The sequence below is a fragment of the Podarcis filfolensis genome (genome assembly GCF_964270895.1).
Source record: "Podarcis filfolensis genome assembly, chromosome: 4".
NCBI lineage: Eukaryota > Metazoa > Chordata > Lepidosauria > Squamata > Lacertidae > Podarcis > Podarcis filfolensis.
The window spans coordinates 95,430,569-95,458,346 of NC_139607.1; the positions used below are offsets into that span (position 1 = coordinate 95,430,569).

General features: G+C 47.0%; 2 protein-coding genes across 4 annotated transcripts in view; both read right to left on the reverse strand.

Annotated features, from left to right (window-relative positions):
* Positions 1 to 27,778, reverse strand: part of LOC310760832 (uncharacterized protein) — a 96,579-nt gene that overhangs the window by 30,342 nt on the left and 38,459 nt on the right. The window lies entirely within an intron of this gene.
* TSKU (tsukushi, small leucine rich proteoglycan) overlaps positions 3,760 to 27,778 on the reverse strand; it is a 33,364-nt gene continuing 9,345 nt past the window's right edge. For both annotated transcript variants that reach the window (XM_083610054.1, XM_083610055.1), the window contains exon 2: positions 3,760 to 4,951. In XM_083610054.1, the coding sequence (XP_083466180.1) occupies positions 3,881 to 4,942 (1,062 nt within the window). In that variant the 5' untranslated portion in view covers positions 4,943 to 4,951 and the 3' untranslated portion in view covers positions 3,760 to 3,880. The remainder of the gene's footprint in view (positions 4,952 to 27,778) is intronic.

The following is a 27,778-nucleotide window of genomic DNA, read 5'->3' on the forward strand; positions in this document are numbered from 1 at the left end:
AAACACTAAGAACTTGTGGACATGCAATGAAGTTGGCTGCTGGGAAATTCAGGGCAGACAAAAAGGAAGGACTCCCTTTACACAGTGCATAGTTGATCCGTGGAACTCGCTCCCAAAATGATGGTGACCCTATCAGATGGCAGGCTAGTTAGGGGTTTGGCCTGATCCAGCTGCTATCTTCTTAAGTGACAACCAACAGTTCCCTGCATAAAGTGAGCTTGCGCCTAGAACATGTCCTTTATTCTTCTGCATTCTTCTTTGGTTCTGTGGTAGCCATGCAGGGAACCAGTGCTGGATTTATGTATAAGCTAAACAAGCTGTGGGACGCAGGTGGCGCTGTGGGTTAAATCACAGAACCTAGGACTTGCCGATCAGAAGGTTGGCGGTTTGAATCCCCGCAACGGGGTGAGCTCCCGTTGCTTGGTCCCTGCTCCTGCCAACCTAGCAGTTCGAAAGCACGTCAAAGTGCAAGTAGATAAATAGGTACTGCTCCGGCGGGAAGGTAAACGACGTTTCCGTGCGCTGCTCTGGTTCGCCAGAAGCGGCTTAGTCATGCTGGCCACATGACCCGGAAGCAAACACCGGCTCCCTCGGCCAATAAAGCGAGATGAGCACTGCAACCCCAGAGTTGGCCACGACTGGACCTAATGGTCAGGGGTCCCTTTACCCTTTTTAAACAAGCTATAGCTTAGGGCCCCACTCTCTTGGCCCCCCCCAAAAAAATTTAAAGTAAAAACAACTGTGTGTACATTTGCAAAATATAAGATAAAAATAAAATAAAACCTACATACAGCAACAGTGTTTTGTGTTGTGTAGGCTCCTATGATGTGAGTCATGGGCCCCGCCTGCTAGCCTGCTCCCTAAAATATCACTGGTTTGCTCCTTTCTATATACAGGGTGCTACTCACTGCTACAGGAGATACGGAAGTCCATCAATGTGGATGGGCTTAAAAAAAGGATTCAATAAATTCATGAAGGGTAAAGCTATGAACTTCTGGGACGCGGGTGGCGCTGTGGGTTAAACCACAGAGCCTAGGACTTGCTGATCAGAAGGTCGGTGGTTCGAATCCCCGCGACAGGGTGAGCTTCCGTTGCTCGGTCCCTGCTCCCGCCAACCTAGCAGTTTGAAAGCACGTCAAAGTGCAAGTAGATAAATAGGTACCACTCTGGCGGGAAGGTAAATGGCGTTTCCGTGCGCTGCTCTGGTTCGCCAGGAGCGGCTTAGTCATGCTGGCCACATGACCCGGAAGCTGTACGCCGGCTCCCTCGGCCAGTAAAGTGAGATGAGCGCCGCAACCCCAGAGTCGGCCACGACTGGACCTAATGGTCAGGGGTCCCTTTACCTTTACTTTTTAAGGCTATGAACAGTTACTAGCCGAAGTAGTCATGTTCTTTCTCTGCTGACTAATGCTTCTTGCTGTCAGTTGCTGGCAACTACAGGTGTGTGTTATGGGGGCAGAGAAATTATAGAATTGTAGAGCTGGAAGGTACACTGGTGATCATCTAGTCCAACCCCCTGCAATGCAGGAATATGCAGCCATCCCATACGGGGATCGAACCTGCAACCTTGGCGTTATCAGCACCACGGCAAAAAAAAAAAAAGTGTTATTGTGCTTGGATCCTACTTATAGGTTTCCCAGGGGGTTGCATCTGGCCACTGGGAGAACAGGATGCAGGTGCCGATGGATCATTGGACGGATCCAGCAAAATTTATAAAAACATAAATTTCGGCAAAAATTATAAAATATATGTTAAGTGTGCTTGAAACCTCTAGGCTTTCATACCATACCATAACCATGTTTTAAGAAGTGTACCTCAGTCATTTACGGAATATTAACAACACATTTCTGGAATAGTTTTATTGGGGTCCCCCCCCCCTTACAGTTATCTTTGCATCTGGTCTTGTTTTTAGAATCTGTATCTTCCTTTTTAAAAAGTCTCTCTCTTGGCTTTTATCATGTTTTAATTGCACACTGCTTCAATAGGTTTTTAAGCAGAGGTTGTCTCGGCCATCTGCCATGTTTGCTTTAGTTGAGATTCCTGCATTGCAGGGGGCTGGACTAAATGACCCCTGGGATCCCTTCCAACGCTACAATTCTGTGATTCAGGGTTTGAACCTAGGGCCTTCACGCAGCACGCAAAGCACAAGCTCTACTTGAAGTTGCCATCTGCAGCTGCCATAAGCTGAGCTAGCAGACAACCTCTGTATACCCAAGTAGAAATCCACTGCCAAGGGTCAAACTTAGTTAAGCACACAGGTGGCGCTGTGGGTTAAACCACAGAGCCTAGGACTTGCCGTTCAGCAGGTCAGTGGTTTGAATCCCCCTGACGGGATGAGTTCCCGTTGCTCAGTCCCTGCTCCTGCCAACCTAGCAGTTCGAAAGCACGTCAAAGTGCAAGTAGATAAATAGGTACCGCTTCGGTAGGAAGGTAAACGGCATTTCTGTGTGCTGCTCTGGTTCGTCAGAAGCGGCTGTCATGCTGGCCACATGACCCGGAAGCTGTACGCCGGCTCCCTTGGCCTATAGAGCAAGACGAGCGCCGCAACCCCAGAGTCAGCCATGACTGGACCTAATGGTCAGGGGTCCCTTTACCTTTTAAGAGCATAAGGAGAGCCGGAAAGGCTAATGTTTGATGCAACCGGTCTGGGAAAATTAATGAGCAGACGCCTAGACTTGATTTCATCAGAACTGAGGGAAGATGGCGGCCGCCAGCTGCAAAAAGATCTTTGGATTGATTCGGCAGAAACACCAGCGTGTGAGGAGATGCTGCAAACTTATAGAGTGGAATCACAGACATAAAATCCACACAGAAACACATCACCGATTGTTTCAACTTGCTTGTGGGAACAACTCGGAGGCCGTGAAAGAAGGAAGGTTAACAACAGGAAGAATTAGAGGAACCGTTGGAAATGACTATATGAAAAGCAGTAGAGATATGAGATGATCAGAACCCTCCAAATTTGAAGCATGGGAAGTCCCATTAAAAATATTATAATATTTGGATTATTTGATATGTATAATTTGGAATATTTAATGTGATTGTATTGGATTGTTAAAATGGAAAACTTATTAAAATGTGGTGCCCAGAACTGGACACAGTATTCCAGTTGTGGTCTCACCAAGACAGGATAGGTAAAGGTAAAGGGACCCCTGACCATTAGGTTCGGTCGTGGCCGACTCTGGGGTTGTGGCGCTCATCTCGCTTTACTGGCCGAGGGAGCCGGTGTACAGCTTTCGGGTCATGTGGCCAGCATGACTAAGCCGCTTCTGGCGAACCAGAGCAGCGCACGGAAACGCCATTTATCTTCCCGCCGGAGCAATACCTATTTATCTACTTGCACTGGTGTGCTTTCGAACTGCTAGGTTGGCAGGAGCAGGGACCGAGCAATGGGAGCTCACCCTGTCGCGGGGATTCAAACTGCCAACCTTCTGATTGGCAAGTCCTAGGCTCTGTGCTTTAACCCACAGCGCCACCCGCATCCCTAAGGCAGGATAGAGCAGTGTTATTACTTCCCCTGACCTGGACACTAGACTTCTGTGGATGCAGCCTAGAATAGCATTGGCTTTTGTGGTTGCTATGTCACCCTGTTGACTCATGTTCAGCATGTGGTCCTCTTAGACCCCTAGATCTAGGCAACCATTGGAGGATGTGTGTCTTTCTCACTGTTCCCAGTTAGGGATATTGCCAGGCTTAATAAGGGGAGAAATTTGGGAGCTGGAAGAAGAAATCAAATTAACTCACGCACAACAACCTGTCTCCAATCAATCATTGTAATCAAGTATTGAATTATACAAAATATATAAATTAACAGTTTTTACAGAAGGCACATTTGAGGCTTATTGAAGTCCAGGCATCCACACCATCTCCTTGACCCTTGTCACAAAGCATAGGGTGCTGCTGCTACTGACCCATGGCTGTCGTGACAACTTAGAATCTCTTTCTTGGTCAGCCCGGTTTGTCTGTGGTACTGGCCTTCCCGGATCGTCTTAATGCACTTTACATCCTTCCCGAGGGTGATGCTTTTGATGGAAGGCAGAAATTTCAGCATCGTTTTCGATACGGAGTTTGCCACCCCTGTGCCAGACAGGTTGAGCTCCTGCAAAAAGTTGAGGCTGTAGAAAACCTCCGCGTTCAAGGATTTGACGTTGGGGTTGTTGGACAAATCGAGAGCTTGGAGAGCTGGCAGGTCTTGGAAGGCGTACGGCGAAATCTCCGCCAGGTCGGGAATCCCACTGAGCGAGAGGTGAATCAAATCCTTCAGCCCCTGAAAAGCCCCTTTCTCAATGGCTGCCACTGGGTTCCCGTCAAGGTTGAGGAACCGGAGAGGGATTCCTTGAAGGTCGGGGATCCTCTTCAACCTGTTTCCAGACAGGTTTAAGCTCTGGATGTTGGGAATGGCTTTGCCCTGGTGTCTCGAGACTTGGCTGATCAAGTTGTTGGAGAGGTCCACATTGATGGGCTTCCCTTGACCTCTGGATGCAAAGATGTTGGTGGTGATGTCCAGGATGAAGTTGTTGCTGAGGTCAACATCCCCCAAAGGCGACCCCGAGAAGCATTCGTCCGGAAGGGCCACCAAAGAGTTGTGACTCAGATCCAAAGATTCCAGATAGCGGAGTCTGGAGAAAGTGGTGGGAAAGATCCTGGAGATCTTATTGTAGCTCAAGTCCAAACTAACCAGCGTGGTATATCCGGGGCCGGTCAACATGGACTCGTTGATGGAGTCCAGGTTGTTTGACGATAAATCCAAGTAGGTCGTGTCCAGAGGAATGGGGACAGGCATGATATGGGGCCCGATTCCACTGCAGTCCACCTTGGTTAGGCTGAAGCTGTCGAAGAGACCGAAGCTCTCCACTTCACAGTGGCACCCTGGGAAGCAAGTCTTCGAAGCGCCAATGTTCGGGGAGAGCAGCAGCAGGTTGAACCAGATTAAGAAAGGCATTGCTGGAATCTGCAAAGAGGAAACACAAGCGGAACGTCAGGAAGAGTCACCAAATAGTGGCAGCGTGAAGAAGGTACAATTAGTGGGATGGATAGTTCTGAGAAGGGTATTTGAAAGCAGGGGTGGTCCTTATAAAATTACCCTGATTTGGAGGTTGCAAATTAAGTGATCTGGTTTCTAGATGCCATTTGGTTTCCGGACTTCGTCCGGACTCCTGTATATCCACCGCTTGCCACAATTTTCACCTGAATGCCCAGGCACCCACCGATTGCATTTTCTGGCAAAATCTGCTTTTTGTTCCAATTGTTTAAGTAGTTTTTTTTATTTATTTCATGAGATCTATACACCGCTTGATTGAAAACAACCAGCACCCTCAAAGATAGAATAAAAACGAGAAAAATTCACAACCGGACTTAAAACATACAAAAGTTAAAATACTAAAACCAACTAATATTACCTTCAACTTCCTATGCATCTAGGTAGGCTTGTCGAAACAAAAAATGTTTCTGGTAGGCACCGAAAAGAGTACAGTGAAAGCGCGTGATTGATCTCAATAGGCAGGCAGTTCCAAAGTTAACAAGTTCCTATAAACGCGGAATGGGAATTATGTGGCGCAATAGCAGTGCCAGTTCTGTTGATCGAACTTTTTCTCAACTATTATCTTTTATACGTTTTTTGCTTTCTGCATTTTATCGGGGTTGGTTTTAATTTCTGTGAGTCCCTGTTCTGGGGGAAAGGTGGAATATTAATTTGGCGTGCACCCTTCTTGCCAAAGTCTAGCACGCTCCTATGCGCTGGTGTCACGCACTGAGAAAATACGTGCGCTCGCTCCGTGATACACTCCTTTATTTAAACAAGCTTTGCAAATAGGGCTGGGTGCATCTTTGCCCTGGTTCTGCTATCGTTTGGTCGGGTGCCTCTCTCCTGAGTTCATCTCAAGCTGCCATCTGGATTCAAATCTCAGAATTGGCATAAGTGCCATTTGCCATGGTTTTCCACCCCACAACCCTGAAATTAAGTGTCTCATGCTCTTACCAAGGTGATTCAGCTGGGATAGCTCAGTCAGCAAAGCACGAGACTCACTCTTAATCTCAGGGTTGTGGGCCAAACATTCCTGCATTGTAGGTGTTATGTACTGAAGTTCTCACCCTGGGCCAGCAGGGGGATACTGTAGATAGTTATGCAAATAAGGGATTGAAAGTGACGTTCAGTGATTGGATAGTTTCAGAAAGTTGTTACAGTAACGTTGTACTGGAGCTCTATATAAGCAGGCTGGCTGAACCCTTCGGTTCTGTTCTGGCCTCTGAATAAAGAAGAGCTGTTTGAAGAATCGCTGTGTCGTCTGATATGTTCACCCACAACTTAACAGTAGGGGGTTGGACTAGATGACCCTCGGAACACCTTCCAAATCTACGGTTCTATGCCAAAGTTTTTGTTTCTCTGAAAGCGGCGACCATAATGGGCACATTTCCCCTGTGGGCTCCTGATGAGAGCAGATGGATTTTTAAAGCCTATTGAACTTTAAAACATGCCATTTCTGCATGCTTGACAATAAAATAAAATCAGGCTCCTCTCCCTTTTTTCTTAAACAAATGGCAATCCCCGTTTCAAAAAATTGAACCCAACGGGGTCAATACTTCCTAATAGCCATGCGGCGCTCTGTTCTTTTCTCTGGGAGAGGTGAAGAAAGGCAGTTTATATCCCTGGCAAGCGCCATTAACAGCCATAAACTTTGGAACTGGCCTGACTGATCTCAAAAACCGAAGCAGTCGGACCCCAGTGTGAATTTACAGAGGTGGAAAAGTTTAGCAGAAGAAAAAAAGAGATCGAGGGAAGGCGGGGGGGGGGGGAGAGAGAGCTATTTGAAAATGACGGCAGACAATAGAGATAAATTCCACAGCCTCGGGAGGAAAGGAACGATCATTAGGGCCTTCTATTTTTAAACAGGAAAGAGAGAGAGACAGCAGCCCAGCAGTGAATAAAAAGCTGTAGGAAATAAATCAAACCTCGAGTGATGTTGTTCTAATAGCCTCTCTTTGCCAGCCCTTTAAAGCATCCCCCTTCTCGAAACGCCCCCCCCCCAAAACCGTACCTGCTGTTTGTCAAGTTTTAATAGACTCCTGGGTTGTTGGGTTTCTCTCCCCCCCCCCCACCAAAAGCACTGATTAATCTGTCCACCTGCATTTAAGTCAAGACTCCACAGCTAGTTACACACAGATTTGCTGCCGCTCTTGTTTTTCCGACACAGGTCATGTTAAAAAAAAGAAAGGGGGGGGATGGACGGACGGACGGCGGCAGACGTTTAGCTTTTTCTAAGCTGAAGCCTCAAGGAGAAGAGCGAGAAGCTGGTTCTTCTACCTGCTGGCCCACTTTCATGCTCATCCATAAAAGCTATTAAGTGATGAGGGTGGAGAATCATAGAATCAGAATTGTAGAGTCGGAAGGGACTCTGATAATCTAGTCCATGGGTAGGCAACCTAAGGCCTGGGGGCCGGATCTGGCCCAATCGCCTTCTCAATCCAGCCCACGTACGGTCCAGGAATCAGAATGTTTTTACATGAGTAGAACGTGTGCTTTTATTTAAAATGTATCTCTGGGTTATTTGTGGGGCCTGCCTGGTGTTTTTACATGAGTAGAACGTGTGCTTTTATTTAAAATGCATCTCTGGGTTATTTGTGGGGCATAGGAATTCGTTCATTCCCCCCCCCCCAAAGAAAATAGTCCGGCCCCCCACAAGGTCTGAGGGACAGTGGACCGGCCCCCTGTTGAAAAAGTTTGCTGATCCTTGATCTAGTCCAACCACCTGCAATGCAGGGTTTGCCCAACGTAGCACTCGAACCCGCAACCCGGAGGTCTCATGTTCTACCAACTGAGCTATCCCAGAGCAAGGAGGATTGACTGGAAACTGTAGCTCTGTGAGCGGGTGTAGGGACCTCCTAACGACTCAGCACCCTTTTAGCAAACTACAGTTCCCAGAATTCCTTGGGAGAAGCCGTGAGCGTTCAAAGCGGTGAGATGCCTGGGCAGTGGTTCTCAAACTCCACCCACCCACCCACCCCAGACCACACTTAGTTCACACTGCACTGAATTTCTTATTGATAAGAAATACACTGGAAATCAAAACGAGGCAGCCGCTAGCAGGGCTTGATTTATAACACAGATCACAGCTACTTTATAATATGATCACAGGGCATGCAGAAAGAATGAAACAAGACAGCTACATAAAAACATTCCCAAAATATAATGATAAACAAGCCTCTTACATAGGTACTACTACTACTACTACTACTAATTTATTATTGATAATATAATTTATTATTATCTGGCTGTGTTTCCCTAGCCACTCTGGGCGGCTTCTAACAAAATATTAAAATACAATAGTCCTTCAGATATTAAAAGCTTCCCCAAACAGGGCTGCCTTCAAATGTCTTCTAAAAATCTGGTAGTTGCTGTTCTCTTTGACATCTGGTGGGAGGACGTTCCACAGGGCAGGTGCCACCACCGAGAAGGCCCTCTGCCTGGTTCCCTGTAACTTCGCTTCTCCCAGGGAGGGAACCGCCAGAAGACCCTCAGAGCTGGACCTCAGTGTCCGGGCAGAACAATGGGGGTGGAGACGCTCCTTCAGGTAAACTGGGTCAAGGCCGCTTAGGGCTTTCAAGGTCAGCACCAACATTTCGAACTGTGCTTGGAAACACCTGCCTGCCCCCTGTCCCCCCAAAACAGTACTTGTCTTGTCAGGATCCAAGCTCCGCTCAGTGAATCTCATCCTGACCTGCCTGCTGACACCCTTGAGCTCAGCATCTGAGCCACAAATCAAGCAGTCCTGTGTTCAGAATAGATTTTCGACCCTTTCCAGGCAAACGGGCCCTAAATGAGCTCCTTCACTGTCTGATCATTATTCAGGGCGATTTACGGTTCTCCTGAGTTTGCCTGCTCTTCCCTTTTTTTTGGGGGGGGGGAGAGACAGGAGTGGTTTTATCCCTCCAAGAAAACAAATAGAAAGCTATGAAGACAAATAAGCCGACCAAAAGCAAACACAGACTCCGCCGCCAAGAGAGGAAGAAAAGTTTCATGCTCAGCCCTTAATTAACCCCAGATGCCTGCTTTTTAGCCCCCAAAACAGGCAGCATCCCTGCTTCCTCTTGAACGAGTCCCTGCAGCTACAAAACTTCACTTATTTAGAGAGTTTCTACCCTGCTCTTCAGCCAAAAAGGCCCCCAGAGCGGCTGGAGTAGAATCAATTCAGACCAGACGCCCCCCCCCCCCCACCTGCAGGCTTGCAATCTGAAACGCACGACACACAAGGGGAAAGGATTAGGGAGGGAAGAGGAAAAACAAAGAAATCTCAGGCAAATTCTCAAAAAAAAAAAAAAAAAAAAACCAAAACGAAAACCCATCCCTAAGACGAGTCCTGAAGGTTTATACAGTGGTACCTCAGGTTAAGTACTTAATTCGTTCCGGAGGTCCGTTCTTAACCTGAAACTGTTCTTAACCTGAAGCACCACTTTAGCTAATAGGGCCTCCTGCTGCCGCAGCTCGATTTTTGTTCTTATCCTGAAACAAAGTTCTTAACCTGAAGCACTATTTCTGGGTTAGAGGAGTCTGTAACCTGAAGCGTATGTAACCCAAGGTACCACTGTACTAACTTCTGAATCACTGAATAGAACATGTTGCAGAAGTCGTGGTGCAGTTTGTATTTGGGGGCGGGGAGTGTTCAGGGGAAATTTAAAGAATACATTTTTAAAAGAATTTAAAGAATAAACACATTTTTTCAAAAGGTTCCCCGAGCAGCTAGAACAAGACATCCCTGTCTGCAAGCTTATAAACTCAAGTTCCCCTTCAACCAGTCCTCTGGCTGATTAACTTCTGATACCCTTTAAAATCCCAGAATCATAGAATTGTAGAGCTGGAACAGGCCAGAGGTGTAATCTCGTCCAATACCCCACAATGCAGGATTTTTTTGTGCCCAACCCATGATATATTTGCGGGAGAGAAGAATTATTGGTGTGTTTTCGTTCCTATCTTTATCATGTATTTTGTATGGTGTTGTTTTTTGTTTTTGTTTTTAAATTATATTTTATTAATTTTCCATACATTCAATCCACATTACAATTTCTATTAAATTTTCCATTTTTGACTTCCTTCGGCTTCTCTGCCAATCATCCAAATTCAAACTTCTTTAGTTACACATTTCCAAATTTTACTATTGCCTTTATACCTACCTCCCACTTCTATTTTGCCTTTTTACAATATTTCTTATGCTGTTACAGAGCTTCTCTGAATGCCACTAGTGTTATTGCATTATCACTTATACATTCCAGTATTCAACTAATTTTCCCCAGTCCTCGATGAACTTTTGATCTCGTAGATATCTGATCTTCCCAGTCAGTTTATCAAGTTCTGCATAGTCCATCAGCTTCATTCTCCACTCCTCCAACGTTGGTATTTGTTCTTGTTTCCATTTCTGGGCCAGTAATATTCTTGCCGCTGTTACTGCATATTGGCAAAGTTTGTGGTCCTTTCTATTTATTTCATTACCAACAATTCCTAAAAGAAAAGCCTCTGGTTTCTTAACAAATGTATATTTCAACGTTTTTTTCAACTCATTATATATCAACTCCCAGAAGCTTTTCACTTTCTTACATTCCCACCACATATGATAAAATGTACCATCTTTTTCTTTACATTTCCAACACTTCTTACATGTTTTGTACATTTTTGCAAGTTTTACTGGTGTGATATACCATCTATATATCATTTTCATAACATTTTCCTTTGGTGCAGTACATGCAGTAAATTTAATACTTTCATTCCATAGTTTTATCCAGTCGTTAAATTGTATATTATGACCAATATCTCTGGCCCATTTTATCATAACTGATTTAACTTCCTCATCCTTTGTATGCCATTCCAACAATATCTTATACATTTTGGATAGGATTTTATATTCATTGTTTATTATTTCTGTTTGAAATTTAGAATCTTTCTCTGCATATCCATATTCTTTACAATCTTTTTTAAACATATCATTTATTTGGAAATAATGCAACCAATCATATACCGACTTTTTCACTTCTTCATAAGGTTTCATTTTCCATTTCCCCTTCTTTAATAATCAAATTTCCATATGTAATCAAATTCTTTTTATATTGATTTTTTTAAATATGGTGTTGTTTTTTTAAAAAAAATGTTGTATATTTATGTTGTGAACCGCCCTGAGAGCTACGGCTGAAGGGCACTATACAAATTTAATAAATAATAATTAAAATAAACTTGGCACGCGAGGAAAAAAGGGGCGAGGAGGGACGAGGAAGTGTCTGATGGAGCTGGGCTTTGGCTAAGCGGCCGGAGCGAGCCCTGCTTCCCCAATCTCTCCCACTGAGGCAGTGTGGTGCAATGGTTGCTCCCAGGTGGTAGGAAAGGAGAGAGGACGTCTGAGGCTCTTGCTGCTTCCCCTGGCATAAGGTAAAGGGACCCCTGACCATTAGGTTCAGTCGGGGCCGACTCTGGGGTTGTGGCGCTCATCTCGCTTTACTGGCTGAGGGAGCCGGCGTACAGCTTCTGGGTCATGTGGCCAGCATGACTAAGCCGCTTCTGGCGAACCAGAGCAGCGCACGGAAACGCCGTTTACCTTCCCACCGCAGTGGTACCTATTTATCTACTTGCACTTTGACGTGCTTTCGAACTGCTAGGTTGGCAGGAGCAGGGACCGAGCAACGGGAGCTCACCCCGTCGCGGGGATTCGAACCGCCGACCTTCTGATCGCAAGTCCTAGGCTCTGTGGTTTAACCCACAGTGCCACCCGTGTCATTGTCCTGCCTGGCATACACCTCCCTAAAAAAAATCCTGCCCACCTATATTTCTTAAGCCTTTCCTTGGAGCAAGGATGATACTCCAATGCGCCTTGGCTTACGGCTGTCCTCTTGGCAGAGCCATAACTCAACATCTGCAGCCGAACGGAGGGGGATTTACTGCGAGAGGATCTCCGGAGAGGAAAGAGACCTGTCGCCCCCACCTGTCTTCCCAAACTCCCCCCCCCGCCCCACCAAGGGCCAGGATATCTCTTTACATAATAGTAATAATTATAATTTATTATTTATACCCTGCCCATCTGGCTGGGTTTCCCCAGCCACTCTGGGCGGCTTTCATCAGAATACAGTGGTACCTCGGGTTAAGAACTTAATTTGTTCCGGAGGTCCGTTCTTAACCTGAAACTGTTCTTAACCTGAGGTACCACTTTAGCTAATGGGGCCTCCCGCTGCCGCCATCCGCGCTATGTCTGTTCTCTTTTTTTAAAAAAAATATTTATTAATTTTCCACAAATTTTAAAAACACAAATCACAACAAAACAAGAACATAGACACACACAAAACATAAAAAACACCACATGTATAATTTCAAACCCCTTTTTCATACAAGATTTTCCCGACCTCCTCATACCTCCCCTTACTGCATTCCAATCCTTAATTAGTTAAGCTCAACAAATCCTTCCCTATTTTCTGATAAGTAAATTTTAACCTTTCTTTTCATATAACATAATAGTTACAGCGTTCAACCTTATATTTTCAAATCCACAAACGTCTCAACATTCCATAATTTTACAATACTTCTTAAGATAGTCTTTAAATTTCTTCCATTCTTCTTCCAATGTCTCTTTTCCCTGGTTCCGGATTCTGCCGGTCATCTCTGCCAGTCTCATGTAATCTATAACTTTCATCTGCCATTCTTCCACGGTGGGTAGTTCTTCTGTCTTCCAATACTTTGCAATAAGTATTCTTGCTGCTGTTGTGGCGTACATAAAGAATGTCCTGTCCTTCTTTGGCACCCACTGGCCGACCATCCCCAGGAGAAAGGCCTCTGGTTTCTTCAGGAATGTATATTTAAATACTTTTTTAAATTCATTATAGATCTTCTCCCAGAAAGCCTTTATCCTTGGGCACGTCCACCAGAGGTGAAAGAATGTACCTTCATTCTCTTTACATTTCCAGCACTTATTATCAGACAAGTGGTAAATCTTAGCAAGTTTGACTGGGGTCATGTACCACCTGTAAATCATTTTCATAATATTTTCTTTTAAGGCGTTACACGCCGTGAACTTTATACCGGTGGTCCACAACCATTCCCAGTCTTCAAACATAATGTTATGACCAATGTCTTGTGCCCACTTAATCATAGCTGATTTAACTGTTTCATCCTGTGTATTCCATTTCAGCAGCAAGTTATACATTCTTGACAAGTTTTTAGTTTTGGGCTCTAGCAATTCTGTCTCAAGTTTTGATTTTTCCACCTGGAAGCCAATTTTCCTGTCTGTCTTAAAGACCTCCATTATTTGGTAATAATGAAGCCAGTCCCGCACTTTATCTTTTAGTTTCTCAAAACTCTGCAATTTCCATTTGTCCCCCTCCTGTTCCACAATTTCCAAATATTTCGGCCATTTCGGCCCCATATTAAGTTTTTTCACAGCCTTTGCCTCCATAGGCGATAACCACCTAGGAGTTTTATTTTCCAGCAAATCCTTATATTTAGTCCAGACATTAAATAATGCTTTCCTGACAATATGGTTTTTGAAAGCTTTGTGAGCTTTAACCTTGTCGTACCACAAATATGCATGCCACCCAAAGATGTTATTAAATCCTTCTAAATCCAAAATATCTGTATTCTCAAGAAGTAGCCATTCCTTCAACCAGCAGAAAGCTGCTGATTCATAATAAAGTTTTAAGTCTGGCAGGGCAAATCCCCCTCTTTCTTTTACATCAGTTAATATCTTAAATTTTATTCTGGGCTTTTTGCCCTGCCAGACAAATTTAGAGATATCTCTTTGCCACCTCTTGAAACAATCCATCTTATCCACAATCTGCAAAGTTTGGAACAAAAATAACATTCTAGGCAATACATTCATTTTTATAACTGCAATTCGACCCAGCAAGGAAAGCTTCAATTTTGTCCAAATTTCCAAGTCTTTTTTCACTTCTATCCAACATTTTTCATAATTGTCTTTAAATAAATTCAGATTTTTTGTTGTCATATTTATCCCCAGGTATTTCACTTTCTTAGCCACCGTTAAACCTGTCTCATTCTGAAACCTATCCCTTTCCATAGATGTTAAATTTTTCTCCAAAACCTTAGTTTTAGTTTTATTCAATTTAAATCCTGCTACTTGACCGAACTCTTGAATTAGATCTAAAACCCTTTTTGTACTAGATTCTGGCTCTTGTAAAGTAAGTACTAAGTCATCTGCGAATGCTCTCAACTTATATTGTTTGGCTCCGACCTGAATCCCCCGCGCTATGTCTGTTCTCATCCTGAAGCAAAGTTCTTAACCCAAGGCACTATTTCTGGGTTAGCGGAGTCTGTAACCTGAAGTGTCTGTAACCTGAAGCGTATATAACCCGAGGTGCCACTGTATTAAAATACAATAATCTGTTCAACATTAAAAGCTTCCCTAAAGAGGGCTGCCTTCAGATGTTTTCTAAAAGTCTGGTACAGTGGTACCTGGGGTTACAGACGCTTCAGGTTACAGACTCTGCTAACCCAGAAATAGTACCTCGGGTTAAGAACTTTGCTTCAGGATGAGAACAGAAATCCCATTCTGTTAGCCCCATTAGCTAAAGTGGTACCTCAGGTTAAGAGCAGTTTCAGGTTAGGAAAGGACCTCTGGAACGAATTAAGTACTTAACCCGAGGTACCACTGTAGTTGTTTTTCTCTTTGACATCTGGTGGGAGGGCGTTCCACAGGGCAGGTGCCACCACCGAGAAGGCCTTTTGCCTGGTTCCCTGTAACTTGGCTTCTCGCAGCGAGGGAACAGCCAGAAGGCCCTCGGCGCTGGACCTCAGTGCCTCCAATTTATTTCCTCCACCTCCAGATTTATATAACCTTTTGGAGGGCACCGTGTTGGCAACCAAGCCCTCTTGGTTCCGGCTCCAACGACTGAAAAATCATTTGTAAAGGGGCTTTTGGACACATCTTGCAAAAGCTAGCACATTGTTTTCATCTTTTCCCCCTCAGTGTGGAAGACACAAAAACATTCCTTCCTCCATCCGACAGTGACCCAGAACGGGACACAGGCATTGCCTGTGCTTGTGTCTGATTGGCCTTCCCACCCACCCAAAAAATCATTTTTCCTAAGTGAACCTCGCCCCATCACACTGTTGTAAACAAAAATCTGCCCTTTTCCCTTATGGGGTATCCAAGAGACCATATAGAGTCCTTACGTAGGTTCCCTATCGGTAGGAGAAAATAACAGAGGCCAACCAGAGAATATTGAGAAGCAAAGCAGCTAGTAAGCTTGATCTTTATTGATCTGTTGCAACAGGGTGCTCCCCTCACCCGCAGGAAAGGAGGAGGAACCCAGAACAATGGCACACAAGGCTTTATAAAGACTTTTGAAATTGCCACCCTGTAGATCAAGACCAGCCCCAGAAACATCATACATACATCACAGAAGGGGTGTAACCTAAGACCACCCCTCAGATACATCACACCTACATCACAAAAAAGGCGGTCTTAAAACAGAAATTTGAATGTTGTTTTTCTCCTGTCTGGCAGGTTACTTGATTGGATTTCCTGGGTAGCCCGGCCAGTCCTTTGTAATGATAAATACTTAGTTCCTGGGCCAGGTCACAGGAACACACCCCATTCATATCTTAAATGTGTCCTTAAGACAGGATTTGTGAGGAAAGAGACAATGGGGAGATTTCCCACTTTGACCTTGCAGAGAAAACATTTGCTCAGTTTGGGAATCAAAATGGTTCCAGGTCGGTCTTCCTGTGCTGATCTATGTACGTGCTTGGTTGGTACACTTATGAACATTACCATATATCTAAGACCTCAAAATTCCTATCACAGCATGCAGTGCCTTTTATTTAAACTCCCCAAATAAAAATAAAAAAGCAGGAACTCAGTGGCAGGAAAAGGAGGGGGGAGAGAAAGACACACACACACACACACACACACACAAAACCCAGCTTCTCTCTAACACACTTGCAGGTCTAGAGAAAGCACTTAGGTCGCAGCAGGGTGAAAACATCCTGAAGACAGCGGAAAGGGATTAAACCTGGAGGCCTGGCACCTCTTCATGACAGGTTTCATCTTATAAACAGGAGGTAAAGAACAAAAAAAGACCACCCACTGCTTGAGACTTCAGTTTGTTAGGAGCTGAAATTCAGGTCTGCTGGGAGCTGAAATTCAGGTTTGTTAGGAGCCGAAATATTTTTACAAGAACCTTAAAAGGGAGAGTAGGCTCTCAGGTTCAAACAATATTATTAGTACTATTATTAATTGCATTCGTATCCCACCTTTCCCCCGTGGCGTACACAGTTCTCCCCATTTTATCCTCAAAACAACCCCTGAGGCTAAGAGATAGAGTGATTGGTCCAGGGTCACGCAGTGAACTTCACGGCCGAGTGTGGATTCAAACCCTGGTCTCCCAAGCTCCCAGTCCAACACTCTAACCACTACACCTTATGAGGAACGGCTAAGGGAGCTGGGCATGTTTAGCCTGGAGAAGAGGAGGTTAAGGGGTGATATGATAGCCATGTTCAAATATATAAAAGGATGTCACATAGAGGAGGGAGAAAGGTTGTTTTCTGCTGCTCCAGAGAAGCGGACACAGAGCAATGGATCCAAACTACAAGAGAGAAGATTCCACCTAAACATTAGGAAGAACTTCCTGAGAGTAAGAGCTGTTTGACAGTGGAATTTGCTGCCAAGGAGTGTGGTGGAGTCTCCTTCTTTGGAGGTCTTTAAGCAGAGGCTTGACAACCATATGTCAGGAGTGCTCTGATGGTGTTTCCTGCTTGGCAGGGGGTTGGACTCGATGGCCCTTGTGGTCTCTTCCAACTCTATGATTCTATGATTCTACACCACACTGACTCTCGATATCCCACCAGGCGAGTGGAGCTTTTGGTTTGACTCAAGTCTCCGCGGGAAAACCTTGCCCGGCTTTTGCACACATCGCCACAAAAACGGCAAAAATAGCGCAAAAACGTCATCTAGCAATCCCACGGACCTTTGTGAGTTCAATCCCAGGAGCCCTTGCATAGGCGTAGAAATTAGCCAGGCACGTTTTGCTACTGGCACGGGTTCAAACTGTGGCCACATGGAGATCTCCGGGGGCCAGGTGGACGATGGACCTCTCCATCTGCCTGACCCCTCCAGCTTTCTGAAGCAGGTGCAGCTTATTCATTGCATTTCTATTCGCCCCCCCCATCCTTTTCTGTTTTAATGTTTTGCAAAACACATAGAGATTCTTTTTTCTTTAAAATAGAAAGTGGTATCAAAATGAAATGAATAAAAAATTCCTATGCCCCACAAATAACCCAGAGATGCATTTTAAATAAAAAGACACATTCTACTCATGTAAAAACACACTGATTCCTGGACTGTCTGCAGGCTGGATTGAGAAGGCAATTGGGCCGCATCCGGCCCACGGGCCTTAGGTTGCCTACCCCTGCTATAAACAGTAGGTTGTACGACATACCTGCCACTCCTTCTAAACTCCCATCTCCCAGATTGCGCCAGCCAGGACCTTTTGCTGTCAAGTTCCAAGAAAATAAACCCTAGAAGGGGAAGGAAAATCTTAGAAAGCCGCCAGTTTGAGGCAGCCTTGCTGCCAGACAGGAGGAGGATGAACAGCTTGGGTTGCACACCACAATGCCACAAGTCCTTAGCCAAAGTGCCTCATCTCCCCACAGCCCTTGGCAGACTTGTGAACGTTATGTTGCAACACACAAAGCAGTTGGAAGAGGCGATGGGTCTGTCAGAAGCCCTCAGCAGGCACAGAAAAGGGGAAGGGCAGCTTCAACCGCAGCCAACTCGCTATTGCAAAAGCCAACGGTAGTCTGACCTCAACTGGGAGAGGGATCACAGCTAAGATGTGGGTTTGAGGGGTTTTATTTGCACCCAGAAAGGGCCAGGGAATCTAGAGTTAGAAGTGGAAAGAAGGAGCAGTACCAGCGAAGGAGGAGTGGCAGATGAAATGGATAGAATACAGCGGTACCTCAGGTTACAGACGCTTCAGATTACAGACTCCGCTAACCCAGAAATAGTACCTCGGGTCAAGAACTTTGCTTCAGGATGAGAACAGAAATTGCGCGGCGGCAGCGGGAGGTCCCATTAGCTAAAGTGGTACCTCAGGTTAAGAACAGTTTCAGGTTAAGAACGGACCTCCAGAACGAATCAAGTTCTTAACCCGAGGTACCACTGTATGCCGAAATGGCTGAATTAACAAGTAGAATTCAAGGCCAGGAGAAGGAAGTTTTTAAGAAAGAACAGGGGAAATTGGTGGAATATATGAATCAGACTACAGTGGTACCTCGGGTTAAGAACTTAATTTGTTCTGGAGGTCTGTTCTTAACCTGAAACTGTTTTTAACTCTGGTGAGACAGTCCGTGGGCAGGTAGGGTCTCAGCCTACGTACCAGATGGAGCTGGTAAACAGCTGCCCTGGACACAGAATTGACCTGTGCCTCCATGGACAGCTGTGAGTCCAGAATGACTCCCAGGCTGCGCACCTGGTCCTTCAGGGGCACAGTTACCCCATTCAGGACCAGGGAGTCCTCCCCATCAGCCCGCCCCCTGCCCCCCCCAAACAGTACTTCTGTCTTGTCAGGATTCCACCTCAATCTGTTAGCCGCCATCCATCCTCCAACTGCCTCCAGACACTCACACAGGACCTTCAGCGCCTTCACTGGTTCCGATTCGAAAGAGAGGTAGAGCTGGGTATCATCCGCATACTGATGGACACCCAGCCCAAACCTCCTGATGATCTCTCCCAGCGGCTGCATGTAGATGTTGAAAAGCATGGGGGAGAGGACGGAACCCTGAGGCACCCCACAAGTGAGAGCCCAGGGGTCTGAACACTCATCCCCCACCACCACTTTCTGAACACGGCCCAGGAGGAAGGAGCGGAACCACTGTATGACAGTGCCCCCAGCTCCCAGCCCCTCGGGAATTTATCTTCCCCCTTTCCTCCAAGGTCTCCTCTCCCCATTCTCTCCTGAAAACAACTCTGTGAGGTAGGCTAGGCTGAGAGTGATTGGCTGGACCAAGGTTACCCAACCAAGTTCCTGGCTGAGTGGAGATTTGAACCCAGGTCTCCCAGATCACAGGAGTGGGATAGAAAGACGGCACTCCGTCAACTTCTCCAGATCATTCAAGCGGCTCCTGCAGCCTCCCGGTTCCTGATAGGAGGGGCGTAGCATCGCAGCAGAGACAAAATGTTCCAAGATAAAATAAGCTGGCCTCAGGGACAATCAGAGAGTCTGCTTTGCAATTTACGCACGGCTCTAACCGATTAATCAGGTTAATTAAACTGAGGAAACGTCTCTATTTCTGGGATGCGGTTTTTGTTTATTTGAAGTACAGGCTGGGACTGCTGGGCAGGTTTAGCCCGGAGAAAAGGAAACTGATACGAGAGCCATCTTGAAATATGGGAAGGGCTCTCCCCGTGGAAGATGGAGCAAGCTTGCTTTCTGCTTCTCCAGAGGGCAGGATCCGAACCAATGGATTCAGGCGACAAAGATTCTAACTAAATATTAGGAAGAACGTTCAGAGGGGAGGACCTGTTCAACAGGGGATTTACTCCTCCCAGCAGTAAATCACAGCATGCAACAAGAGTTGTGTCTTTATTAGCAAAAACACAATGGGCAAAGGAGTGTCAGGCTGAATGAGCACAAGAAGCTCATCGCAGGTGGGTCTTGCCTGAGGCATCAGTTGCTGAGACTGAACGTCCCCACTTTCCCGCAGCCAGCTAAGTCCTCTCCCTCTCCAGGGTCCCCCCCCAAGCAATCGGAGACTGTGCCTGCATGCAGCCAACCTCCACCCTTTTCACGCCTCTTCTGGTTCTGGGAGACAAGCGAGGAGGGGAGCTTGTTGCAGCAGGAGAGGGAGACACCTGCGACTCTTCACCAGCCTGATCCGTCTCTTAGCCTCCTTCCTCTCCAGCCTCTGCTTCTGTCTCCGATTCTGGCCTTCTCTCTGCCACAGACTTTCCCTGCTCACTAAACCCTGTGGCCTCCTCAGCTTCCGACACCCCCAGTCTTCTCCCTCTGACCTCTCATCGTTGTCCCACCACCACTCTTTTGGGGGTCCCCCAGCTGGTTCCTGCCACCATTCTTCTGCATCCAACCAGTGGCGTAGCGTGGGGGGGGTCCACGGGGGTGGTTGCTCCGGGCGCAAAACTGAAAGGGATGCAAAATTTCAACACCTGGTGCTGCCTCAATATAGCTGCATGCATCCACAAAAAACGTCTTCTCCATGCAAACCAGAAAATGACCTCTCCAGACAATGGAACAACTTTTCTTATCTCTGTGACTGAGATCTCCTGGGTGACATGGATGCTATTAGGCCAGGCATGGCCAAACTTGGCTCTCCAGATGTTTTGGGACTACAACTCCCATCATCCCTAGCTAACAGGACCAGTTGCAGCCCCGCGTGAACAGGGGAATCCTCGGGCCGCGTCAGCCCAGAGTCAGCCAATCAGCTGGCTCTGGGGGCGTGGCCTAGGTCGTTTAAGGCCGGCGCGGCCCCGGGACCTCCCCTTTTCGTCCCGGCTCCGGATGCGGTTTCCCACCCACCCACCCTTTAGGTTTTGCTTCCGACATTGCTATGGACTTTGGTTGGTCGCCGTTAAGGGGCCTGGTAGGAATTTTTCCCACTTGGTGAATTGGCTCCGGCCATTTGGTTTTTTTCGCCTACCTCATAGCAAACTGTCACAACATCTCTTGGTAATGGCGGTTAGGCATTGGTAGGGGTTATAGTATGCATATATGTTGGGGGGGAGGAGCGCCATCACCTCCCCCAAATATTAAAGGGTAATCCGGTAAAGGATTCCGGGGGCGTTGCCTCATCCAATGGAGGCCAGGGCCTAAAGCACGCCCCCAAGCGGTGACCCCTGGGGGAGTTCCTAGTGATGTGCATCACAGGGCTCCCCCTGCTGGTGTTAACCCTTTCATGCTAACAGCCTGAAGCCGGATAGTCTGATAGGACCAATGCCTATAGACAAAATACCGCTCTTACCTGTAACCAATAAAATTGTGGCCAATTTACGCCCATTAACCTTAATCAATGGTGACCTGTGTCTTTATTTTCCAACTGGGGGGAGGCGGGAATCACCACGCAACGCCTCAAGATGTGCTCAAGCCCTCGCCTGTGGCTGTTGCATCACAGGGCATTGCTAACAACAGGCAAGCTTGCAGGGACGCTTGCTTACCGCAAGCGATCTTAACGATGAGGAACCGTTGAGAAGCCTCAACGGTTCCGAGGGCAGGGTTTCCAAACGGGCGTTTGAGATGCTGCAAGATCTACGGGTGAGATTCCTGCAGCTGCAAGGAGTCCCCATTGGGGATCTGCTGTGCCGCTTTGCAAACCAATCTGACATTGATGCCTTTCGGCCCACAGACATCGTTCCAGAGCCTGTCCGTGCCCAAAGCTGAACTGCCTGCCCTGAGCACGGCTGGCTGACCACAGGCTAGGTGCCAACCTGCGGGAAAGATTCCTACAGCTACCACCTGCCAAGGCAAGGAAGTGGAACAAGCCAGCCGGTGTCTGGGCAGGATTCCAGAACTGTCTCAAAAAGACAAAAGGGCTATTGTGGTGCCACGAGGGGCTTGGGGGGGCTGATGCACACAAGGGAGTGTGTCTCTGTGCCGAAACATTGGAAACAACGTACGACAGGACAATTGCATGGCTGCCTTGAACATCGCCCCTTGCAAACGTTCCCCAGCACCTGCACGGGTCTTGCACAAATGAGGTTGTGATCAGGGGCATGCGGTGAATTTTTTTGTAAGGGCAGAGGCGCCAGCTTGCGAGGGTGATTGGCGGGGGCGGGGCGGGGCCAACGCTGGGACATCCTGACATCACAAGCATGAGCATCACGTCTCCCACCCTAAGCTGGGAATCTTCCCGGGCTTTGGGAAGAAGGCAACAGGCTTTAATACTTGAATACTCTAATTTTGAAGGGACGCGGGTGGCGCTGTGGGTTAAACCACAGAGCCTAGGACTTGCCGATCAGAAGGTCGGCGGTTTGAATCCCCGCGATGGGGTGAGCTCCCGTTGCTCGGTCCCTGCTCCTGCCAACCTAGCAGTTCGAAAGCACGTCAAAGTACAAGTAGATCAATAGGTACTGCTCTGGTGGGAAGGTAAACGGCGTTTCCGTGTGCTGCTCTGGTTCGCCAGAAGCGGCTGTCATGCTGGCCACATGACCCAGAAGCTGTATGCCGGCTCCCTTGGCCAATAAAGCGAGATGAGCGCCGCAACCCCAGAGTCAGCCACGACTAGACCTAATGGTCAGGGGTCCCTTTACCTTTTTACTCTAATTTACTGGGGAAATCGGCTCCCCAAGATATTGGCCAAGGAGATTCAGGAGGAATGTGGCCACTTCAAGAGCCCAGATCCAAGCTCAATCCTTGAATGAGTTATGAATTCAACACTATATCCCAATCTCCCCCAACCTGAGGCCCGGTAGATGTTTTGGACTAGAACTCCTATCAGTCCTAGGTATCACATGCTGGAGGTGTTAGAAACTCAGATATGCAAGCTAGGTGCCGATGGCACATGAAATCTAGGTTGCAGTCGCCACAGCAGAATGTCTTTTCACCAGGGGGTTGGATTAACTCAGGGGTGTCCACCCCAATGCTACAATTCTATGATCTCAACTACAGTCGTACCTCGAAAGTCAGACGGAATCCATTCTGGAAGTCCGGTCGACTTCCAAAACATTCAGAAACCAAAGCGCAGCTTCTGATAGGCTGCAGGAAGCTCCTGCAGCCAATCGGAAGCCTCGCCGGACATTCAGCTTCCAAAAGAACATTCGAAAACCGGAACAGTCGCTTCTGGGTTTGCGGCGTTCAGGAGCCAAAGCATTTGACTTGCAAGGCGTTCATCAACCAAGGTACAGTGGTACCTCGGGTTGCATATGCTTCAGGTTACAGACTCCACTCACCCAGAAATAGTACCTCGGGTTAAGAACTTTGCTTCAGGATGAGAACAGAAATCGTGCAGCAGTGGCGCGGCGGCAGCAGGAGGCCCCATTAGCCAAAGTGGTGCTTCAGGTTAAGTACAGTTTCAGGTTAAGAATGGACCTCCGGAACAAATTAAGTACTTAACCCGAGGTACCACTGTACAGATGTACCTTGCTTGACTGCAACTTGCTCTTACAACAATTCACTTGTCTGGTATGCAAGGAGGAGAGACACACTCAGTGGGAATGGAAATGGAAATGGACTAAGGCTGAGGGGTTTATAAACTGGGGTCAAACCTGGTGCCCAGGAATCTCTGTATTTGGACCTGCGCCAGTAGCAAAACGCGCCCAGCTAATTTCTAACACTGCATCCTGGCTGTGGCTGAGAGTGTGATCCAAAACCACCAGGTTGCCGGGGAGGAGGGAGGCTGCTCTATCCACTATACCATACTGCCCAGCGTATGACTATATGCCACCGGAGAAACAGCAACTTTTGTCTCTGCGGGACTCATTAAAGTTTATCGACAGGGAAGGGCAGACGCTGGCCTGCATTTCAAGCCATGCACACATCTATTTCCGTCCCAAACGAAGGATTATTTCAAATAGCCCGCTGAGCCAAATTCTGCCAGGCAGGCACTCTTGCAGCGCAGCTACATAGCAAAACCACAGAGATAAGACAAATATCAAGCCTTGGCTGTAAGCAGACAAAGCAGGAAGGGAACCTCACTTTGCTGAGCGGAACTTACTTCTGAGTAAGCATGTCGCAAGGCGCGGATTGTCAAAGGGCCTCACTGCAGTCTGAATTTCACGTTTCCGATCTTATATCCGTGCCTACCTGCTTTGGGGTGTCTGTCTCCCTGCAAACCGCCCCCCCTGCAAAAAATATAAGTCTCGGTGCTCCAAAATCATTTTGCAGTGGTACCTCGGGTTAAGTACTTAATTCGTTCCGGAGGTCCGTTCTTAACCTGAAATTATTCTTAACCTGAAGCAGCACTTTAGCTAATGGGGCTCCTGCTGCTGCCACGCCACCGGAGCACGATTTCTGTTCTCATCCTGAAGCAAAGTTCTTAACTCGAGGTACTATTTCTGGGGTAGCGGAGTCTGTAACCTGAAGTGTATGTAACCCGAGGTACTACTGTACTTCATCCAAAATCTGGCACAAAATAATGTGATAAAGGGTCTCTTTCTCTGTTCCTTTTTCTCTTCTCCTTTTCTGTACAATCGTGTTTTGTATTTTCTTATAAACAAGTTTGAACTTCATTGTTTAATATGTTAAAAAAACTATATATATATAAAATTGGTGAGGAATTGACTAAAAGAACCAGCCAAAAAGTGACACACGGCCGGCCTTCTCTCTGTGTGTGTGTCTGCATCGCTTGGCTTGAAACTCTCAAGAAACTGCGAAGACAAATGTAAAAGGAATACTTGTCTTCAAAAAAGTGTGCGCAGGCCCCTCCTTTGCACAAACCCCTCCTTTGCACAAACGCTGCCGCCTCCTCCTCCCTCCACAGGAGGGCCAGTGGAGGAGGAAAGCCAAAGGAACCAGCTAAGGGAGAGTGGGAAAAGTCCCATGCGTCATCGAAAAACTGCTTGCGTTCAGTGGCAAGGAAGATAGATGGAATCAGGAGTTCAGGAGAAGAAGTCTGCAGATGGATGGGACCAACAGCTCATCTACTCCAGCCTCCTGTCCTGTTCCTGGCCAAGCTGGAAAAAGTTCAGAAATAGCCATCCAAAAATGATCAAGGTGCAATTCTCCCTTTTTAAGTTGGGGTTAAGGAGGGTAAGATGGGGGAACCATGACCAGGAGCGTATAAAATTATGGTGCAGAGATTTCTTTCCCTAACAATGGAACTCAGGAACATACAATAATAATAAAAAGGAGCGTTGGATGATTCAGGCTAGACAGAAAGGAGGAAGGCACAGACCATTGTTAATCTGCAGAATGGGCTTCACGGATAGCCACCAACTTAGGTGGTTTGAAAAGAGGATGAGACAGACTGGTGGAAGTCAAAGCCTTCCCTGCGGTGGCTGGAACAGGAGGACAGAGACACAGAGATATACGGAAAGAACAATCTCATTGTCTGGATAGGTCTCACTTCCTGGCTCACAGTGAGAGGCTATTTTTAAATGTTCCCAGGGATGGAAAAGAGAGCTGTCTATAGGCACCAACGAGGGTTAGTTAGAAAAAGTAAAGACTTTAATGCAGCTGGAACCGGTAACGTGTTTTTTTTGTTCCGAACACAAAAATCACTAAATGTAGCAGCAGGGAGAAGAGCTCCTTCTGCAACACAGTTATTATTTACAGTGGTACCTTGGTTCTCAAACGCCTTGATACTCAAACAACTTGGAACCCGAATGCTGCAAACCGAGAAGTAAGTGTTCCGGTTTGTGAACTTTTTTAAGAAGCTGAACATGCTTCGTTTTGAGTGCCACACATCCAATTTGAGTGTTACGCTGAGGTATGTCTGTTTTTGCTTTTTATTTTGCGTTTTTGTTTTCGCAGCTCTTTTTTGTGACTGTGTGGAACCCAGTTCAGCTACTAATTGATTGGTTGTGTGACTGCAGTACATTGTTTATTGCTTTCATTTTATGGATCAATGGTCTCCTTAGATAGCAAAATTCATGTCAAATTGCTGTTTCGGGGGTTGTTTTTTAAAGTCTGGAACAGATTAATCCGTTTTGCATTACTTTCTACGGGAAAGCGCACCTTGGTTTCGGAACGCTTTTGGTTTTGGAACAGACTTCCAGAATGGATTAAGTTTGAGAACCAAGGTAACACTGTGGTGCAATTTTTCTAAAATCCCTGCCAAAGCAAATGCAGCTCCAGGCTGAAGATTGGAACAGTCATAAGAAGAGGTGACTTAACAGGACCCCTGCAGTGTAGTTCACACGGAAAACTGCAGGCCAGGCTCTGAGTGGTTTTCAAGAATGCTGCTGTACTGTGCAGAAGCACTAGAGACTAGACCAGGCACCCCCAAACTCGGCCCTCCAGATGTTTTTGCAACTACAGTTCCCATCATCCCTGGCCACTGGTCCTGTTAGCTAGGGATGATGGGAGTTGTAGTCCCAAAACATCTGGAGGGCTGAGTTTGGGGATGCCTGGATTAGACTCACCCTGAGAAGGTACAATTGTGCATTGTTATCCATTGCCTGTATCCCATTGCAAACTGGGCTGAGACAGAGGCCTACGACAACCCTTCAGTTCTGGGAGAGTAGAGATTGCAGCACCCTTATAGCTTACAGCAGGCCATGGCTACTTAGGTAAAGGTAAAGGGCCTCCTGACCATTAGGTCCAGGCGTGGCTGACTCTGGGGTTGTGGCGCTCATCTTGCTTTATAGATCGAGGGAGCCGGCGAACAGCTTGGCCAGCATGACTAAGCTGCTTGTGGCGAACCAGAGCAGCACATGGAAACGCCGTTTACCTTCCTGCTGGAGTGGTACCTATTTATCTACTTGCACTTTGACATACTTTCGAACTGCTAGGTTGGCAGGAGCAGAGACCGAGGAATGGGAGCTCACCCCGTCGCGGGGATTTGAACCACCAGCCTTCTGATCGGCAAGTCCTAGGCTCTGTGGTTTAACCCACAGTGCCACCTGCGTCCTTCCATGGCTACTTAAGTTATCCCAAAAAAATCCTTCTCCCAGATCAAGCCTTTAGTTGCACGGAGTATCCTCCTGCAGAACTGGCTGTATTTTTTAAAAATGTCCGCCACGCCCACCAACAAACAGACAATGCTACAAGACGTGAGCTATGGGATATTTGGCTTTAACGCTTACTTTTCTTTTCAGCCACAGGTGAACCAAGGAAACACTGCAACAAAACCATCACTCCCTCTTAACAGCAAACTCAGGTGTGAGAGCTGACGGAAAAGGAGGCCGTCTAAAAATACAAGGGGAGTTTTCAGCAAGCTGAGGGCAGGTCAGGGTTGAATACTAAGATTTTGAGGACAACAACTGAAGTGGGATTATAGAATCGTAGAGTTGGAAGAGACATCCTGCCAGGCATGTGGTCCATAAGGGGATCGAATCTGCAACAGTTGGAGGCTTCAGAATAGGTAAAGGTAAAGGACCCCTGGATGGCTAAGTCCAGTCAAAGGCAACTATGGGGTTGCAGCGCTCATCTTGCTTTCAGGCCGAGGGAGCCGGCATTTGTCCACAGACAGCTTTCCGGGTCATGTGGCCAGCAGGACTAAACCGCTTCTGTCACAACGGGACTCCGTGACGGAAGCCAGAGCGCACGGAAACGCCGTTTACCTTCCCGCTGCAGCGGTACCTATTTATCTACTCGCGCTGGCGTGCTTTTGAACTGGTAGGTTGGCAGGAGCTGGGACCGAGCAACAGGAGCTCACTCCGTCACGGGGATTCGAACCGCTGACCTTCTGATCAGCAAGGCCAAGAGGTTCAGTGGTTTAGACCACAGCGCCACCCGCGTCCCTTTACCTTTTGCTTCAGAATAGCAGTTGCTGGAAGCCACAGTGACCTCGACTGCATGTAAATATTAGTTGTGTCCCCACCCTGCAAAGAGATGGTGTAACACAGCAGCCAAGAGCATGGGCTGCAACTTGTACGGAGCCTCGAGCTGATGAACACTGTAGACCATTTATGGTGGCTACATTCTGCCTCCACAGCTAGAGCAATGCTTCAGTTGATGGAAACTGCAAGAGGGGAGAATTGCTCTTGTGTTCAAGGACCTGGTTTCTCACTGGCATCTGGGTGGTCACTGCAAGAACAGGATGTTGGACTGGGTGAGCCACTGGCCTGATCCATCAAGCTCTCCTAAAAACAGAAGACTGGGGGGATGATCTGATGGAGAAGAGCACAGCTGGCTGATACCTCAAAGATGAGCACTCCTGTTAGGAGGCAAGGATGCACTGCGA